Source organism: Notamacropus eugenii, chromosome 2 (genome assembly GCF_028372415.1).
Source record: "Notamacropus eugenii isolate mMacEug1 chromosome 2, mMacEug1.pri_v2, whole genome shotgun sequence".
Lineage (NCBI taxonomy): Eukaryota > Metazoa > Chordata > Mammalia > Diprotodontia > Macropodidae > Notamacropus > Notamacropus eugenii.
The window spans coordinates 460,445,832-460,466,378 of NC_092873.1; the positions used below are offsets into that span (position 1 = coordinate 460,445,832).

Here is a 20,547-nt window from a genome sequence, read left to right on the forward strand (position 1 = left end):
AACTTTCTGAACTTTCTGAGAACTCCTTGTCAAATGAAGTACTCTGGGAACCTCTGAGGGCCTCTTCAGTGCATTCCAGGATCCTTCACTTGCTCTTGTGGTCAAAACTATGGATTGGTATACTGACTGAAGGCCTCTAAAATTGGAAGGCAAATCCACTCATTTTCACTCTGCCAGAAGACCATTTATAACAAAGGCAAACTTCCTAAGAGAAATGGAGGATCTGCTATTATTACTTTTTCCCGGTATACTGTAAGTCCCAAATTTTTCATTTAAAAATTTTGGTTTTTTTTATGGCCTGAAAAAATATGAAAATAAAGTTTAGAGGTGTGTCTTAATTTGCATTATTAACAATGAACAAGAAAAGTCACATTAATATATTTTTATAACAATCAAAATAGATATATTATTTTTTAATTGAAATTTAATGTATTTTGTTAGCATTAGGTCTTAGCCTTCCTCTGACTACTACTACATGCAGAGTTTCCAGCAAATTATATGATCCACCTGTCTAGTCTTTGCTTCACTAGAAGCAAAACCCAAATGGATATCAAGAAAGCAAATGGTACAATGAACTATAACTTCTTTGGCTAATGAAATAGAAAAATTACTTTGTCCATTCTGTATATGTTTTCTGCTCCCATAAGGAAAATTGCTGCTGCTATCACAAACTCTTTCAACATTCATCCTTACAAAATCAGAACTGCATATGCAATCTTTCTTAAGTTGGATGGGGAGTTATCTTTGGCATAGGGGATACTGTGCCCAAATAGAAAGAAAAGTGAAAATACTATCAAAGATCATTCTATAACATTTATAGAGCAGTCAGAGCATGTGTAATGCTGAATTCCTTTTATCTTTTCACTTTTAAATTTGGTAGGTGATTTGGAAACAGAATATTTTCAGAACTGAAAGGGATTTCATTGACTAACTAGTCTAACCCATAATTTAACTACTGTAACCCCAATGTATCTGACACGTACTCATGCAATTTTGCTGGAAGACCTCGGAAGAGGGCAAACCCTCCACTTTCCAAGGTGTTATTGTTGTTCAGTTGTTTTAGTCATGTCTGATTCTTTGTGACCACATTTGGGGGTTATTTTTGTTTGTTTTTTGGCAAAAATACTGGAATGGTTTGCCATTTTCTTCTCCAACTCATTTTATAGATGAGGAAACTGAGGTAAACAGGGTCAAGTGACTTGTCTAGAGTCACACATCTTACACATAGTAAGCATCTGAGGCCAGATTTCAACTGAGGAAACTGAGGTTTTCCTGACTCCAGGTTGGGTGCTCTATCCACTATATCACCTAGCTGCCCAGTTTTGTTTTGGGATAATTCTCTGCGCAAAGGATATAATCCTTTTAAATTTGTAACAATTAGATTGACAAATGAGGATGGTGCAGCTGATAGTAAATTTTCCTTGGAAACCAATGTGATGGAGTAACTGGCCCATAGCTGTAACTCATAGAACAATTGGAACTAATGGAATTTTAACAGTTAACACTAAAGTTGAAATTAAAAAAAACAACAACTAAGGCTGTTTTTCTCAGGATATCTCTACAAGTTTACTTGTTTTAAATTTAGACAAATAATTCCAAATTAGGTAGCACAGTGGGTTGAAGTTTGAACTTTGAATTAGGAAGGCCTGAGTTCACATCCTGCCTAAGACACTTATTAGTTCTTCTACCCTGGGCAAGTAACTTAAACTCTCTGGGCCTCAGCTTCCTTAGCTGTACAATGGGAATAACAGTAGCTCCTACTTCACAGGGTTCTTATGAAAACTACATGAGATCCTCATCTACAGCTAGCTATTAAGATGATGATGATGTTTCTAAGTAGAGAAAATGTTCAAATATTTTAATGAATTGATCAATAATTTAGGAAAAGAAATATTCTAAGAGAAGGGACTGAAAAGAACAGAATACATGTGGTTAATTGGAATTGAAACCAAAGATGATAAGAGAGAGAGAGAGCACGGTGGAAGCAGTGTTGCCATGTGTTCACACCGGTCTATATGTGGTAGTAAGCAGAAATTATATAGTGATAGCTGAGACTAGTGACTTGCTGAGATAACTAGGTAGACTGAGAAGGGTGTAGACATTGTGAGAATGAAAGTAGGGGTAGAAGACATCCATACCTAGTGCTTTTCATTGGAGACAGGCAAGCTGATAGAATAATCGCAGGCTCCTAAGCATTTTGCCCTTCCTTTCTAAGTGGGATCTACTGGAAGAAAGAACCTGGTGTGTTGGTGGTGTGTGTGTATTGTCCAGTTGATCTGAGGAGTCCATAACTATGTCACTGCATTGCCTCAATCACAACATGGATCATCCCAAGCCAAAGGGGGAGCTAAGTGATAATGAAGTTGTATTCCAGATTCAGTCTAGGGTTAGGGATCTCTTTATATTGGCTGAGGTAACTCTCCCATTTCTGAGAGAAGCCTAGCCCACTGTTATAGAACTGATATGATTGTGGAAACACTATTCAAATCTTATTAAGTGCTTACTTTGTGCCAGGCATATAAATATTACAATTAAGTGTTTGTTATCTACAATTGTCAAGAAATAAACTTATTTGGAAAAAAGTTTTCTAGGGATATGGGTGTCTCTTTTAACCTATTCAAATTTTTCAATAGCTTCTGAGGGAACATTTACAAAAATAAAACTTAAGTCTCTCTTCCTTCTTAGAGTATATCAAAATTAATTTTTTGTCATGATTCATGGTCATCATTATAAACATAAAATATTAGACTCTACTGTAGATGTTGACAGTATAGAACAGCGGTGCCAAAATCAGAGAAACTGATCTCTGCAGGTTGCACATTGACTTAGAAAACCATAAATTAACATTATCTATGTTATATTGTGTTTTTATGTATTTTGTTCAACATTTCCTAATTGCATTTTAATCTGTTCTGGATAGCATTCAGGAGCTGGGGGTTGGGGTTGAGACAAGGCTAAAATGACTTTGGTGGTTTCTCTATATACTCCTTAAGTAGTGCATTCTATTGTCTGGCATGCTTTCAGGTGAGGAATGACCACAACTTTCCATTTTTCTGTCATGAAGTCTAGTCCTTAATCCCTTCTTCGCCTATTTCATTTAAGTGATTTCTGGATCCATTTGCCTCTATACCATATTGCAACCTCAGGATCTGCTACTTTAAATCTTCAGTAGCTATAACCTTATAATCTCCCACTCACCTGCACCACTCCATTATCTTGGACTCACCTCTCCTCAAAATTTCCCTATTGCTATGAAGTCACTACTGCTCACCCAGGTTCATATTCTGGAAGTTATCTCAGTCCCAATACCCAGTCAGTTATCAAGTTCCACTGATTCCCCTGTGAAATCATCATCTCTCACATATGCCTTCCCTCCAATTATATGGCTACGTTCTTGTTCAGACCCTCCCCATCTTTCAAAGGATTATTTGAATAGCTTCCTAATTGGTCTCCCTGCTACCATTCTTTCTCTTTTGCAATAATTCTTTCACAATTGGTCAGAATAATCTTTCTTACTATTCAGGTCTGACCAGATCACTCTTTTAATTAAAAAAAAAAAGCTCCTCCCAAACCCCTTAGCCTGGCATTAAAAGCCTTCCCTCCTACTGGATCCAACCTACCTTTCTCCTCCCATTCACATAGTCTAAAGTCCAAACTGGAATAACTACTCAAACTTTACTCAATATTTTATCTCTCAGACCAATACATTCACAGAAGCTGCCTACCAACATGAAAATGCACTCCCTGCCTCATCTCTTTCTCTCAGAATCCTTATCTACCTTTAAAGCTTAGTTCAAATGTCATACCCCCAGTTGTTAACGCTCTTTTCATCTCCAAATTTCTTTTTTTAAAGATTCAGTTTTGGTTCCCCTCCCCTTCCACAAAGCAATAAAAACAAAACTTATTAGAAACTTCTAAATTCCCACATTGTCCATGGAACAAAAAGAAAAAGAAAAAAAGGGCTCAATTTACACTCTGAATCCATCACTATTTAGAGACTGGAAGCATGTTTCATTATGAGTTCTCTGGAATTGTCGATGGTCATTATGTTGGTCAGAGTTCCTAAGTTTCTCAACATTGATTGTCTTAAAGATATTGTTATGAGCGTATCAGTTGTGCTCATTTCAGATAAATTTTCCCAGGTTTCTCTGAAACCATCCTTTTCTATCCCCCAATTTTCCTACCTTATATCACATGACTTGTGCACATGATATTTATTCCTACTACAATATAAGCTCCTTATTTCTTTTTTTAGTCTGAATCCCTAGCACAGTGTGCTAAACACAGCACGTGTTGGAAAGAATTGTTCTTGGGCTACTAAAAAAAAACCCCCAAAACTAGAGAAATTCTTAAAATTGTGCTGAATTCACTTGAAACAGATTTATGATATATAACCTCTTCTGAGTTTCAACAGTCCTTCTCAACTCCTATAGATTGTCTATCTCAAGTCCTAAAGCCACCATTCTAAACCATTCCATTTTCCTCTTTCTTAAAGGTTTCAATCTGTCTACTCTCCATCTACAACCCTTGTAATAGATGATTTAATGTTAAATAGTACAAATGCAAATCTTTGATTCTTCAAAGAATCAAAGTTAAAGGTGACCCAAAAGACATGGATGATATACTATGGGTACACGTAGGCTACAGCTTATTTCAAATGATGATCTATGTGCAAGAGGTGACATATGAGACATCATAAAGAAATTTACTGGTCAGAGAGAGAGGAACACTCCAAATGTTACAATGGTTCATCCAAACTGCAAAGACTTGGAGGAAGGCTTCTGGAATGCTGGTGAATCTTCTGTAAAAGGTGTAGAGAGGAATATTAGAGTAACCCAGAATGAGAAGACATGATTGAATTGCATTATAGTCTACACTGATATTTTAATATTAAAATACTGAAGAGTTTAAAGCAGCATATGTGTTTTTTTTTTCAGAACAGAGAAGCTTAACAACTTAATATCACAGCACGCTGATAGTATGCAAATCAGGAAATTAAATCGGTTCTATTATGAACATGAAATTGGCAGTTACATGATGGCATTTTAATAGATCTAATATGATGTTGACAAGCTAAACAATGAGTATGTTCAAGAGGGAAGATTAATAGACTTTTATGCCTGGTTATCTATTCCTATCTTGCCAATATTATGAGGACAGATTTCTTTCAGTATTACCATGAGTTCTGAAAATCAAACCTGAATTTGGTTGCAAATCTGTGATGCATGTTGATGAAGCATATGACTGAGATATACTTGAGAAAATAAAGAAACATACCCTAACACTTTCTCTAGGAAACAATAGTATTTGTACAATGCTTTTACTTTTAGTAGAATATAAATGATTAATTTTTGGACAATCACTCTCATTGAGTTTTCCAAAACATAAGTGAAACTATATGCTTTGGTTTTATTTTTAGCATCCCACTGCGGAGGAGAAAGAAATTTGAGCAGCCTGCAGAAAGGGCATACCACCCCTTACTGTGTGTGTTAGCCACTCATGTACTAGTGGTTTCAGGATTATGAACAAATCTTGCTAGCATTCACGTTCCATGCTTTGCCACTTGGGTAACAATATCCTACCCACTTAGTCTGATCAATAGGTCCAATGAACCAAGCTAGTATAGCATCCAAACAGCACCATGATTTGAAGACGGCTTTCCCTCACTAAGCTCTCTGCTTCAATACTAACTATAACTGTTTATTTGGGGAAGATGCCAAAAATCAGACTGGGCCTATTATCTTTGCCTTTTGGAGTGGCTGTAGTTAATTTATAAAGGTGAAAAGGAGACAAATCATCCTCTGCTGGGAGGGAGAAGGATGTGGTCAAGTATGGGAAACACAATTTATATTTATACAACACTCTGCATCTAAGGAAAACATGTTTAACAAAGAATACATTTCAAAACAATACTGGGAAAACGGAAGTCATCACAAAAGCCCTCAGTCTTTAAAGCCTTCAGGAACAGCCTGCTGCCTGCTTCACTGTGTTAATACATAGACTTTATATTGGTTGTAATAAGAGCCAAAAGTCATTCTACAATCTGGAGACTAATCTGCAAACATGAAAAAGGGGGTGTCAGAATAAAGTACTTATATCAAAAATAATTATAAGGATTGTAACTTAAAAACTTGAGGTTATTTTCTTTAAATACAGCAGAGGAAAGGGTACAATTTGAAATAAAGCTTTTAACTATGGAGCAGTGGATAGAGTTATGTCCTGGAGTCAGGAAGACCTGAGTTAAAATTCTGCCTCAGACACTAACTTTGTGACCTTGGGCAAGTCACTTAGCTGCACCTGCCTCAATTTCCACAACTGTGAAATGGGGATAATAATAGTGCCTACCTTCCAGAGTTTTAAGGATCAAGTAAGAGATTTGTAAAGCACTTAGCATAGTGCCTGGGCCACAGGAGGCATTTTAATACATGCTTATTTCCTTCCCTTCCTCAGATAATGACTCATACAGCTCATCTAAGAGTCAGCTTACAGTCCTCAACTGAAGAGATGATCATACATTTGTTTTCTCTAAGTAAGACTGAGTGTGTTATGTCACTAATTTCCACTCATATAAACGAAATATGTGTCAAGTGTTGCTGTTGTCCTAGCCCTTTCCTACATTCCCAGTAAGGAAGACTCCATGATTTTCAATGTCTTGCCTATAGCCTTACACTATGTCAGCAACCAAACTTGGAATAGAACCTGAACATCCGCACTATCTGCCCATTAATCTGGTCCTTAGATCACATGCTCTCTTTACTTTTTATACAGCGAACACCTGAGTTCATGATGGCTGATTCATCAGATCCCTCCTCCTTGGAGAGCTGAGGTCCTCCAATCCTGTCCTACCTCAAAAACAAAGGATAAAACTATAACCAAAATCATCTCAAAGACCTTGAAAAAACTATAATCAAGGCAGCCCAGAGAACCTAGTGGAAGAAAAGACACATAATCTTTTTTATTTGTAACAGGTAACAAAGGAAGAATATTGTTACCATAATTTTATATTAACTCAGGGTTGCTACTGTTCCAAGGAGCCAAAAATACTCACAGACATTATATGTAAGCCAGACAACATTTCTCAAGTCTAAGGAAAGAGTATAATATTACCCATATTTTATGGGTTGGATAACCAGGGGGAGACAATGAGACGATGGTAACTAATCTTCTCTAAAGCAAAGTTAAATAAAATCTTCAGGTACCCTAGAAATCATGGGAAATCCTACCTTGGGTCTCTGACACCACTCTGGTCTTCTAAAAGCCCTTCAGAACAGGAAAGCAATGAGTTGACATCAGATCCTTGATCTTTCCAACACCCCGAGGTTGGGTTTGAAAAAAAATGACCTCTAAAGGTAGACAAAGTGCTCTCTCTCTCCTTCCTCAATTTATCTTGTATTTACTTATCTACGTACATGATGTATCCCCTCCACATCAAGTCAACAAGTATTTGTAAAGTACCTGCTATGTGACAGGCATCAGATGAAGGTAAGCTCCTTGGGAGAAAGGATAATGGCTTGTGTGCATCCATAGGTGTTTAATGAAGGTTTCCTGAAATGGATGGAAGGACTTTCTCTTTAAGAATAGTCTCATTATTAAGTAGATTCAGTTTGTTTTAACTAAGTCTCAATGATACTAAGCCTATTTTAGCTACTCAGGGAGACAGGGACTTTCTGATAGTGACAGGGTAGTCTCTTATATAGCTTCTAAATAAAAATAATCTAACTCCTTATATGAAGAACAGAGGATGAAGAAAACAGAAAATGAAGGCACAGAATCCTCCCAAGATTGTCTGGGGTCACCATTTAATGAGTCTAGGACAAATGAGAACAGAACAGGAAATCTGTCGGGGTATTAGCCACTCTACGAAATCATGGACGAAGCAGAATCAATAGGTATTCTGCTCAGGGGGAAGAACATAGCTCAAGTTCAGTTTTTTAGGGTAAATTGATCAAATGCTGCTCCTCTGATGAAATAGTCAATTTAAGCCTAAATCTTTGCTGTGGAGTACAGCATCCTCCCACTTATATAAGAATATAGATAATTAGAAATCCCTATGGTAGCCAGTGTATGTCAGAGTGAGGTGAGAATGATAATCTTGTATGATCTCTGGCCAACAGCTAGTGAGGGATCTTTTACAGTCTGCCAAGGTATCTCTGCCCTTTAGCCAGCACAGTGACATTGAACCCACCTCCTAAAGTCAACTGCTATAACCCTTGCATATCCTGGCTAACTGACCAACAGCTAGGATTAAGTAATTCAAATGGTGACTCTATGGTATTCCAAAGCATCTCTTCTGTTCTTGCTGAGTCAGAGAGGCCTTATAAAGAACACACATTTAGAGACAAAAAGGATCTTGGAGATCATTGGAACTGAACTTTTCATTTTACTGATGAGGAAACTGAGAGGTTAAATTATTTGTTAGAGATCACACTAGTATTCATCAGAAGTGGCATTTGAACTTCTGGGTCTTCCTAATTCCAAAGTCGGTCCTCTATCCACTATGCAATGAATACCTTTGTGACTTTGACCACAGCTTACTTTCAGGGCACCAGATTTACTTTACAATCCTGAAAACATCCATTTCTCATGAGTAAGCCCAGTAAAGCTTAGTGACTTTTGGCTAGACCAGGGGTGAGGAACCTGTGGCTTCGAGGCCACGTGTGGCCCTCTAGGTCCTCAAGTGCAGCCCTTTGATTGAATCCAAACTTCACAGAATAAACCCCCTTCATAAAAGAATTTGTTCTGTAAAACTTGGACTCAGGCTGCACCTAAGGACCTAGAAGGCCACATGTGGCCTCAAGGATAGAGGTTCCCTATCCCTGGGCTAGACAGTGTCCCATGCTTCACTACTGTAGGTGGCTAAATTGCTTAAATCCAATACATGAATGATATGGATGACAATACGAAGTTAGTAGACATAACATTGACAGGTCTAGCTCTGGCAAACACAGGCAAACAGAAAAACATAATTAGAAGTTAAAATTCCAATCTTCTAGTATGCCAGAAAATTCACCAATAGGTGGATAACCACAGACAAATCACTCCATTTTTCAGGGCCTCAACTTTCTTATCTGTAAAATAAGAGAAAAAATGGTCTCTATGGTCCCTTCTAGTTCTAAAGCCATGGTTCATAACATTTTTGGTGTTGTGTTTCCCTTCTCCGAATGTTTTTAAAATGCATTTTAATTCATCTGATATCAAAAGATTGCAAAGGAAATCAATCATGCCAATATACAGGTATTGAAACATTTTTTAAAACAAGTTTGTAGACTCTAGTTTAAGAACCCCTGCCAAGCCTATGATCCTATGATTACATCACCCCTGAGTTTCCAATATATAGCATTTTATGATGCTGTGATAATAGTAACTTAGGAATGTTTAAAACAAGTCTCTAAATCTGGGAATACTACTAAAACTAGAAGCTTGCCTAATAATGAAACAAACTGAATCAAAAGAAGATTCATTTAGACAATGATATCAGCAGATGGTAAGTGAGAATCATTGTAAACAAAAGTAAAATTAGTCTTGGAGTAAAGAATCAATCTAGGAAGTACATACTAAAATAGAAAAATCATCCAAGCCACTGACTGCTTAGAAAAATGATTAAATGATCATTAAGGAGTACACTCCTGAAAATGTCAGCAATCGCTAAGGAAAACAAGATAACACTGTGGATTATATTAACAGAGGATATTTAAAAAGTATAGCAGGAATGCTATTAACATTATAAAGTACTTACATTAGAGAGGGCAAGGATGTTAATGGAATTGATTTCCTCCAGAAACCCTGAGTGAATTATTGGTAAATCTTTTATAGATTGTAATGTTAAACAATTCGCATACTTGAGGAGCTCAGTAAGCCAGGTGCTGGTTCCTCTAATACCCATAGACTATTCCTTGAGAGGCATAAACTAGTTGTGTGATTGGAGAGAGGCCAGTTGTTGTCCCTTTTTGAGACTCAGCTCCTTCATCTGAGAAACAGGAATAATAAACATCCCCTACTTAGCTCACTGGGTTGCTGTGAAGATTAAATGAGATAAAATATTATGACCGTCACTACTGATAAATGTCAGGCAACAAAATATATGAACCAATAACTTGGATTATCTAATTTTGGGGAAAATATTGAACATAGTGATTTGGATTTTCTTGATGGTTCTTCAGAGATCTTGAGAAATGAAAATGTAAAATTTTAAAAAATGTGAAGTGAAGGAGTTTAGTTGGTGTAAGTCTTCTCTGATACAGCAGATTGATTAAGTGGTTTTGTTTTTTGTTAGTGCATTATAACATGATGGCCAGGGTTGCCGGTGCTGCTTTTGGGAGGATGCCACTACCACCACCAACAAAAGTGAGGAGACCACTGGAGTGTAGGGTATGTGGAGAGCAGTAAAGTGTATGAGAAGACTGGAAAGGGAAGAAGGGGTTAAATTATAAAGGGCTCTAAAAGCCAAACAGAAGGTTTTATATGTGATCCTGGAGGTAATAGGAAGCCACTGAGAAGGGATGGGGTGACATGGTTAGTCTTGAATTTCAGGAAGCTGACTTTGGCAGCTGAGTGGAAGACTGGAGCAGGGAAAGACTTGAGGCAGGGAGAGCAACCAGAAGGTTACTGTAATATTCAAGGTGTGAGGTGATGATGGCCTCTGCACCAGAATAGCATCTGTGTCAGAGGAGAAGGGGACATAGAGATCTTCAACTCTCTATACAGTGATGTCTTTGTAAAATGATCTCTGCTCTGATGGAAGAGTTTGTCCTTTTCTTTTTCTTTCTTTATTTTTGCTTGTAGGATAAAATCATTTGCCTTATAGCAGGTTCTCCATGATAGTTCAAAGAAACCTGTACTTAGGTTACAAAATTTAATAAAGAATAAAAAATAAATCTTACTACTAAAGTACGAGTATTCTGATATGTCATTTAACATATTAATACTGATCAAGATTTTGTCAATTATGTAATGGATTATACAAGGATCAGAAAAAATGTTGTAAAAAATAAGTAAATTTTGGTAGTCCACACTGTAGGTCCCACAGAATGCTACTCAATTTTTCTTTCCCCTCAGGTTTATCAGATACATATGGCAATAGAAACTAATGCTTTGTCTCACCACAGAGGAGAGAACTAGGAATAAGAAAATACTTTGACTGACAAAAACTGATGCAAAGTGAAATGAGCAGAACCACGAAAACATTATACATAGTAACAGCAATATTGTACAATGATTAACTGAATGAAGGACTTAGGAATGAAAAATGCTATCCACTTTCAGAAATGGAACTGTTGGAGTCTGAATGCAGACTGAAGCATACTTTTAAAACTTACTTTATTATTCTTGGTTTTTTTGCTTAATCTGTATTTTTCTTTTGCAACATGGCTAATATGTAAATGTTTTGCATGCCTACACATGTATGGTCTATATCAAACTGCTTGCCTTCTCAAGCTTGGGAGTGGAGGAGGGAAGGAAGGGAAAGAATATGGAATTCAAAATAAAAATGTAAATGTTAAAATTCTTTGTTTATATGTAATGAAGAAAAATAAAAGTTATATTAAAAAAAGAAAACACTTCCTAACAATTACAACTATGTGAAAGGAGAAGGAATGGTTTACCAGAGGAAGTGGTGAATTCCTACAGCCTGGGAATCTTCAAGCAAAGCTTGGGTACCTATTTGTTAGGCATATTACTTCTGAAGGAATTCTTGGTATGGTTTAGATGATATGGCCTCCAACATCCTTTCTAAATCTGAGATACTGTGATTCTAATAGTACTGCCTCGATCTAAGCGATAAGGTTGAAGTCGTGCTATCGTTTCCTGCATTTCCTTTATCCTTGGATACCTCTTCAGAGCATATCAGTGACATAATCAGCACTTTGCTATTTACTGTTTTGTTTTCTATTTCACTTGTAGACATCTAGTTTCCTTAATTATATTATAAAATGCTTTTTGGCGATACGATATCTTATGCTTCCTTTATACTCATTGTAGTTCATAGTGGGGACTCAAGTCACATACACTTGTTACGTATAATTTTATGACAGCCCCAAAGTCTAGAGTCTAGAGTTTGACACTAATCAAACACACTCAAGTTACACAGGAAGAAATCTCTCAATCTATCTTGTTGACTTCCTAATCTTGTATCATTTTAGTTCCTTGACTCTACATTCCACATTTCAGCCAAAATGAACTCCTCACTCTCCCTCTTTCCTTATCATACACTCTTCCATCTCTGCCTTTATTGTTTCCATCATTAAATGAACAACTCAGGGGGCACCTCTTCCACAAAGCCTTCCCTGACATTTTCCTCTTTCCTCAAACTATTTTCTATCTCCTCAAATTTCTTTGTACCTTTTCTTCCCATTTATCTTGGTCTAGTTTGTATGATTTCTACTTGTATTGCTTTCTTTCCCATTAAATGGTAAGCTCCTTGAGAATTAGTTCTGTATTGTAGAGCTGTATTTTAAAAAAATTCTTGGAGAATAGTACAGAATACTTAATATACTAAGTGTTTAATAAATGTTTGTTGAATTATAATGAATTGCATACTTGAATTAAACTGTCTTCAATAGTGGAATAACAGTTATTTTTGAATTTTTTACAAATAAGAATTTTTAAAACCCCTGACATTAAACTGAGTCTTTCTTTGAAAGAGAACTATGACACATAGGAAGATGTGGTCCAAGATAAGTGACAGGGGGGAGATAAAAATATTATTTCAGACATTAAATAGAAAGTCACTCTGAGACAAGTAATTTAAAATTAGTTTTCCATTTCTAGCTGTGACTGTCTATCATACAATCAAAACCATCACTAACATTCCCCAGATGATGAATGGTCAGAGGATATGAGCAGTTTTCAAAGGAAGAAATCTAAGATATCAATAGCTATATGAAAAATGCTCTGAATCACAAATAATTAGAGAAATGCAAATTAAAGCAACTCTGAGGTTCCATCTCATACCCATGAGACTAGCAAAGAGGACAAAAACAGAAAATTACAAATACTGGAGGGACTGTGGGAAAGCAGGCACATTAATGCACTATTGGTTGAGCTGTGAATTGCTCTTGTCATTCTGGAAAGCCATTTGGAACTATGCCCAAAAAGGCATTATACTTGTGCATATCCTTTTACCCAGCAGTATGACTTCTTAGTTCTATATCCCAAAGACATCAAAGAAAGAAGAAAATGATCTATATTTATAAAAATACCAATTTTTGAAGTGGCAAAGAACTAAAAACAAGATTGCCCATCAACTGGAGAATGCTGAACAAATGATGTATATGAATGTAATGAACTATATTGTGCCATCAGAAATGAGAAACCTAGAAAGATTTGGTTGGATTGATGCAGAGTGAACTGGGCAGAACCAAGAGAATAATTAAACAATATAACAATAACACTGTAAAGATACTTTTAGAAGATTAAGAACTTTGATCAATACAGTGATCAACTATATTTCTATAGGACTAGTGATGAAGCAAGCATGTCACCCCTTCTGACAAAGAGGTGATAGACTTCAGATGTGATATCTGATACACATTTTTGGCCATGGCCAATGTGGGAATTTGTTTTGCTTAACCATTTGTTACAAGGATTTTATTTTACTTCTCTTTTTTTTCCTCAGAGAAGGGAGAGGAGTTAAGATGGAGAATAAATGCTTATTAATTTAAAAAATAAAAGTTTAAAAGTTAAAAATAGAAAATAAAATTAATATTACTAACATATTCTAAATTCCTTTCTACCCTCAACTTTCTGTATGTGACAATCCCTATAATACTTCCGATCCATCTGCTTTTTCTAGGCCTACTTCCAGGTCACAGAACACTTCTGAAGGACGTCAGACTCTGATGCTGTTTAACTCAATTGGGCCTTGAATGCTGTCAAGGTTTCTTGACATAGAAATAGATAATTACTTCAAAGAAATATTCAAATATTCTCCATTCTTCTCAAGTTCCCGAACCCACCACTTTTCTTTACTCCCTTATTTCTTTACATCACAGACTGAGACATGAACATAAGATTACAGGATCAAAATTTTAGAGTGGAAAAGAAGCTTAGAGGTTATCTAATCCAATCCTATCTCTTTATAGATGAGGGAAATCAGGTGAAGCAATTGCTGGAGGTCAAATAGGTTGGTTGTAAGCTTATATCTAGACCCAGGTCCTCTGACTCCAAATTCTACTCTTTATACTCTCCTACCTCTGAATTCCCGTCTCTTCACTTAATCTCTGTCCTTCCTCCTCCCTTATCTCTCAGAGGAGAGGTTTCCCTCTTGGCCAAGGCTTTTTTCTTAGTCTTCCACTTCCTCAGTAAAAGCTTTATGGAGAAAGTGGTACCTAGGCTGGACTTTGAAGTAAAGAATTTCATCAGAAAGAGATGTAGGTCAGTCAGTCAACTAACATTTATTAAACACTTACTATGCTTTAAGCACTGTGCTAAGGATACAATGAAAAGGAAAAAGAAAACCACCAGTCCTTGGCCTTAGCAGCACATATTCTAATGGGGAAGATGATTTTCAAACATTATTTATGCACAAGATAAGTAAGGGATGGATGTGAGGTAATTTCAAGGGAAATCACTAAAAGGGGGTGGGGTAGGGTAGGGTTTGGGGCCTGGGAAAAACCTCCTGATGGGATTTGAGCTGGTCTTGAAGGAAGACAGGGAAGCTAAAAGGCAGAACTGGGGAGAGAGTATTCCAAGTATGGGGAACAGCCAAAGCAAAGGTAAAAGGTTGGGTCAGTGGAATGTCACATGCAAGGAACGACATGTATAATTCATACTAGCATGTGTGAAGGGGAGTAAAGTATAAGAACACTGAAAGGGCAGGAAGAGGCTAAGTTGTAAAGTTTTTACATAACAAAGAGAGCACTTTGTATTTGATCCTGAAGATAATAAAGAACCAATGGAATTGAGAGAGAGAGAGAGAGAAAGAGAGAGAGAGAGAAAAAGAGAGAGAGATTGATTGTAAGGGGTGACACAGTCAAACCTATGCTTTAGAGAAATACATAACTTTGGTAATTGAATGGATGATGGGTTGGAATGGGAGAAAGCTGATGCAGAGACCAACTAGAAGGTTACTGTAATAATAGTCTAGGTGGGAGGTGATAAGGACCTTGAGTAGGGTAGTGATTATGGAAGTGGAGAGAAGGGGACATTACAAGAAATGTTGTGAAGGTAAAAAAATGATAAAATTTGGTAAAGATTGGATGTTAAGCTACAAAGATAACAACCTTCCTGAAAACAATCAAGAGTTGGTTGCAGCAATTAAACTCAACAAATATTGTTAAACAAGACAAAATGAACCTCTTTGTGCTCTCCCCCCACCCCATCCCAAGGAGTTTATATTCCACTGAGGTACACAATGGGTACACATATAATCAAATATCTACAACTGAAAGAGAAGGAAGCACTAACAAATGAGGAAGCTACTGGGTTGCCTTGGCTTCTTTCTTTTCTTTTCTATTTTGATTGTGAACAAAAATACCAAGAGATCACATTTATGTAGAACTTTAAGGCTGGCACAGAGATACTTTATCTCATCTGATCCCCAAAAGAACCCTGTGAGGTAGGTGCTAATATTTCTATATTGCTATTGAGTAAAGGAAGGCTCAGATAGGGTAAGTGACTTACCTAGGGTCACACAGCCAGTGTATGAGGCCAATGTAAATGCTGATGTTCCAGAAAGATTTAATTCTGTTCATTACTACTGCCTTAAAAAACAAAGCCAAAGAGACACACCTGCCCTTACAGCATAAACAAATGCTGACTGTGGAGCAGGTGCTGACTGAAAAAAAAGCAAAAACGTGACATCGGCAATATATTTTGTGCCTAAAGATGGGGAAAAAGCTGTGTCACAAGAGAAAACTATTCTTCTTAAAGGGGGTAGCACAGACACAAAGATGTAGACTAGAAATTTCTAGTAAGGAAAATCGGAGACTAAGCCATTGCATGTGTGTTATTTACAAGCATCTAGCTGAGAAGTGAAAGTCCCATGCTGAAGAATTCAATTTGTAACTCAAGAGGATGCAGTCACACTTGGAAAAGGGCAAAATGCTATTTATTCAGCAAGATAAAGAAAAGAAAGGACTCCTGAAGTTTCAGCTACTCAGCCCTTTTGCATTATCAAGTACAATTACTCAATCACTAAGTACTTCTTAATCCCTTACTATGTGTCTGGCACTGTGCTGGGGACATAAAGAAAAAGCAAAATGGCCCCTGTGTTCCACCAGCTTACAATCTGATGGGAAAGACAAAATGTATATAAAGCATACATAAGAATAAATGGAAGGTAGCCTCATTGGAGAAAGTACTAACAAATCATGAACATTTAAAATACTACCAAGCCATACACACTGTTAATATTGAAAGTTCTTATCACTGGAAGTATTAGCCACTGAGATCTGTCATGCTGAAAAACAATTCCTTATACAGCCAGATCGAGTACTTTCAAAATCACCCAGACCACTCAGTATCTTAAATGGTAGCATTTCAAGTTATAAAATGTACTCAACTCAGGAACAGTTTGTAAAAAGTGAGCTTATTAAGCTCATCAGAGTAGCACTGAAAGTATATAGGTTTCAGACCTCAAGAGTTCTTGAATATTCTTCCATATCCCTCGGTTATAGTTAAAATTAAACATAAAATACATAATAGGGAAAAATATCTTTAAAATAAATGGACAGATTTTATGATACTGAAAATTACTTTGATGATTACTCATTAAGGCATGAAGTGCAACAAATATACAATTTAGAAACCAAAGCAAAATTGATTATGTACAATTAAAATAGACTATTGGTGGAATTCCTGGATATCATCTGTTAAATGTGTGCTTGAGATAAGCAGAATTTGAGAGTTGTATAGCCTTTCCTGTTTACAGAAATAACATTACAGCCTATTTTGTATTTACTTATTCCCCTCTACCCCAGTGGGGCAGCTAGGTGGTGCAGTGGATAAAGCACCGGGCTTTGAATCATGGCCCTGGGCAAGTCACTTTAATCTGGTTGCCTCAGTTCCTCATCTGTAAAATGGGCTGGAAAAGGAAATGGTAAACCACTCTAGCATCTTTGCCAAGAAAACCCCAAAAGGGGTCATGAAGAATTGGATATGACCTCAACAATTCCTCTCTGAGCTCACAGAAGGAAGGGATTATTTTGTTTTTCTATCTGCAGGACCTAGCCCAGTACCTGAATATAGTAGGCAACTAATAAATTCTTGTTGCATGAAATTGATAACTATATTTATTTCTCCCATTATCTCAACACTCACATAATAGTTCATGATACGAATATAAAGTACTGACAAACCTATCTTCAGACTGAGAAACAGATCTAAGATGCTTTGTTTTGTTTTGCAAGGGATCTAAAAGTAACTTCCTTCAACAAGACTACATGCAGAGAATATACGAGTCATCATCCTTCATCTTGACCTGAATAAAAAGTTAAAAGGGGGTGAATATAAAAACACAAAATTCAACACTGAAGCATTCTCTCTTAACAAGATCAAGCAAGGTCTTATTCAGAGGCAAACAGGATACTGGGATAATTTTGCAAGCTTCCAGGCAAACTATAAATAGCCACAGCAATTTCAAGAAATCAAGAAATTCTGTTTCAATATGTGAATTACTATTTGAATGTAGTGCAGATTTTGATCATAATGGTAGCACCCCAATTCCCCATGATAGGAGAATCTTATTTTTTACCAAGTTTTCTTGGTTCCTGGTTGCTATTTTCTGTTCATCTTCTGCCCCATTTTTCATGTATTTGACCTCTTCCACAGGTTTGATCCTATACTCATCTGGGGAAGAAAAGAAAGGAAAACACATTTTAGACAGTTAAACAAGGGAAGGAAAAAATGCCACCCTGAAAAGCGTAATGATGTTAGCTCCTTTTCTTTCCTTCCTTTGCAAGAAGTGCATTGAAATCAATCCTGTGAGTGCTGGATCTTCTTTTCTGGGAGAGTTTCTCTCCTATTTACTGGAAAATGCTCAGTACCTTGAAAACATTTACAAAAGTTTCATTGTCTGGCACTTTCCCAGATACAGTAAGAGGTGGCAGAAGTAACAGCAGTTTTTTTTTTTCTTTTTACAAAGGCTATTAAGTCTACGAGTCACAGGAACACTGCATCTAATGGGAAACTGGGAGAATGAAAAGAAACTGCTTTATATTTGGAGCATCATCCTGGGGCAGCAATCTTCAATTCTGTATTCAGACCACATTGTTTCTCCTCTTTTTAAAAATGCATGTAATGCCAAGTGGATATTGATTGCCGAAGGTCTAATCCAAACAGATTTGATCATCTTGGATTTTGAACTCGACATCTTTGTCACACAGCACTTAGCCCAACAGAACTCAAAGTGCTTGAAAGATTATATTAAAGTATACAGTTTATCTTAACCTTCAGGTGAACTGTGTGAGTATACACATGTGGATATGTGATAGGTGTCATATAATCCCTACTTGAGAGATGTAAAACTAACACCCAAAAGCAAAGACAATTTGTCCAAGGTCAATGAGAGTGGCAGTCCCTACAAAGGAACCTAGGTTTCTCCTCTTCCAATTTAAGGCTATTGTAACATTCTGTTACCAATGCTGCAGTTGCTAAACCACACTGCTTACTCATGGGAGCAAATACAGTAACACACACACACAGCAGAAAAGCCCACTAAGTCCAATTTCCTCTCCAATCAAGCATCTGCTCCAAGGCAATCTACTCTATCACTTCTAGATATGGCTTCACTCCTGGTTCATTTTAATTCCTTTCCTGTCTGGTCTTCCATTTTTACAGAGATCCAAAGATGGCAAAAACTGAGATGCTTTTGGAGAGCTGCTACCTTTATCTCACTGACCAAACCATTAACCTAACTAACTAGAAACTATTAAAAGTTGGTAAGTGGAAAAGTTAATGAGGACAGAGTGATGGTGATGGTAACTACACTGTCATGGAATGACAGATATCTTCCAGTGATGGACCATACTTAAAGGAAGATCTTGCTTCATAATTGAAAGTCACCAATCATTACATTTTTGAGTCATCTGTGATTAAGATTTGTTTGTGACATTCCTTTAAAATGTTTTATTGATGCTTTTCTTTTATATCAATCATGTCTGTATATACTGCCTTACCCCCTCACTCATGCCACCCATCTATTTAGTCTTCCCTTGTAATTAAGAAAAACAGTTAAGCAAAAACAACCAATCAACACAGTGGCCATCACAACGTTCACTATGTAACAATCGCCAGTTGAAGCCCTCCTCTTCTCTTCTGAAAGGAAAGAGGTAAATTTCCTCATGTCTTCTCTGGGACCAAGGTTATGTGACCGACTTCTAATGCTGCCTCTCTGTCCTTAAGTAGGAGTCTCTTCTTTTCCTTCTACCTCATCCAAATGGCCATTCTTCTTTAACTAGCAGATGTGTTTTTATGAAAAATAACAGCCTAAATAATTTATAAAATAATTATCCAAATGAATGTAGTACTTTTCTACAGAGCTGAATAAAGAATCACATCTGTATTCAAAATGATTTAGCATATGTCTTCTTGTTATTTCAATCATCCGTTATTCAACCAATAACATTCACCTAAGGTACTCTTTGTTTCTGCTGTATTCCTTTTCCTTCTTCAGTGGAGAAGATAAAGAAATTAGGGAGAATGGCATGAGATATAATTAGTGAACTCACTATCAGGAAGGTACTATAAAATTATCTAAGCAGTAAGGCTACTACAAAAAATCATTTTTTACATGTAATATAGATGTAATGTACATTTGCTATGCATATTTGCATAATAAAGAGATGAACATATCAGTATCTTTTAACCCATAGATTCCATTACTACCCTAGAGGCTTATAATAAGAGAGAAGTCTTCACACACATCAAAATATTTGTAAAAGCACTTTTTGCAATTGCAAAGAATTGGAAGCAAAGTAGATACTTATCAATCAAAGAATGACTAAACAAATTGTGGTTCATGAATATAATAGAATGACTGTGCTGAAAGAAATTATGAATATGATAAATATAGAGAAGAATGGAAAGATCTACACGAACTGATGCAGATTGAAGTCAGCAGACCTCACAGTGACTACAATAATATAAATGGAAAGACCCATACACAAAAGAGTCAAAAGTGAATGTCACAACATTATAAAGATTAGGCATGGCTCAAAGTAAAATTGAGGAGGAGATATCTCTTTGCAGGAAGGTGGGAGGGCCACAAGGATTGTACACTGTACATGTATAGAAACTTCTTTGGTATATAGATCAATTGTGCCGATTTTTTTCCCTCTCTTTGCAAGAAGGGGTATTTAAAAATACTATTTGCTACATAAGATGATTCTCTGAAAGGGGGAGGGGGAAGGGGAAGAAATACTAAGGGAAATGATAGTGATGTAAAAAAAATGAAAAGACATCAACAAAAACTTATTTTAAGTTTTTTATATTTTATTTATAGTCTATATTTTTATTTGCTATACAGAATAGGAAAAAGTAAAGCAAAATTAAGAAAAATGTTATATGGATTTGGACAAGAATAAATTGCTTAGAAGTAAAAAAAAGTCACGT

At 36.5% G+C, this 20,547-nt stretch overlaps 1 protein-coding gene across 3 annotated transcripts in view; it reads right to left on the bottom strand.

The window, feature by feature from the left end:
* Window positions 1–20,547, bottom strand: part of C2H1orf21 (chromosome 2 C1orf21 homolog) — a 263,712-nt gene that overhangs the window by 92,683 nt on the left and 150,482 nt on the right. For all 3 annotated transcript variants that reach the window (XM_072648402.1, XM_072648401.1, XM_072648403.1), the window contains exon 3: window positions 17,690–17,784. In XM_072648402.1, the coding sequence (XP_072504503.1) occupies window positions 17,690–17,784 (95 nt within the window). The remainder of the gene's footprint in view (window positions 1–17,689; window positions 17,785–20,547) is intronic.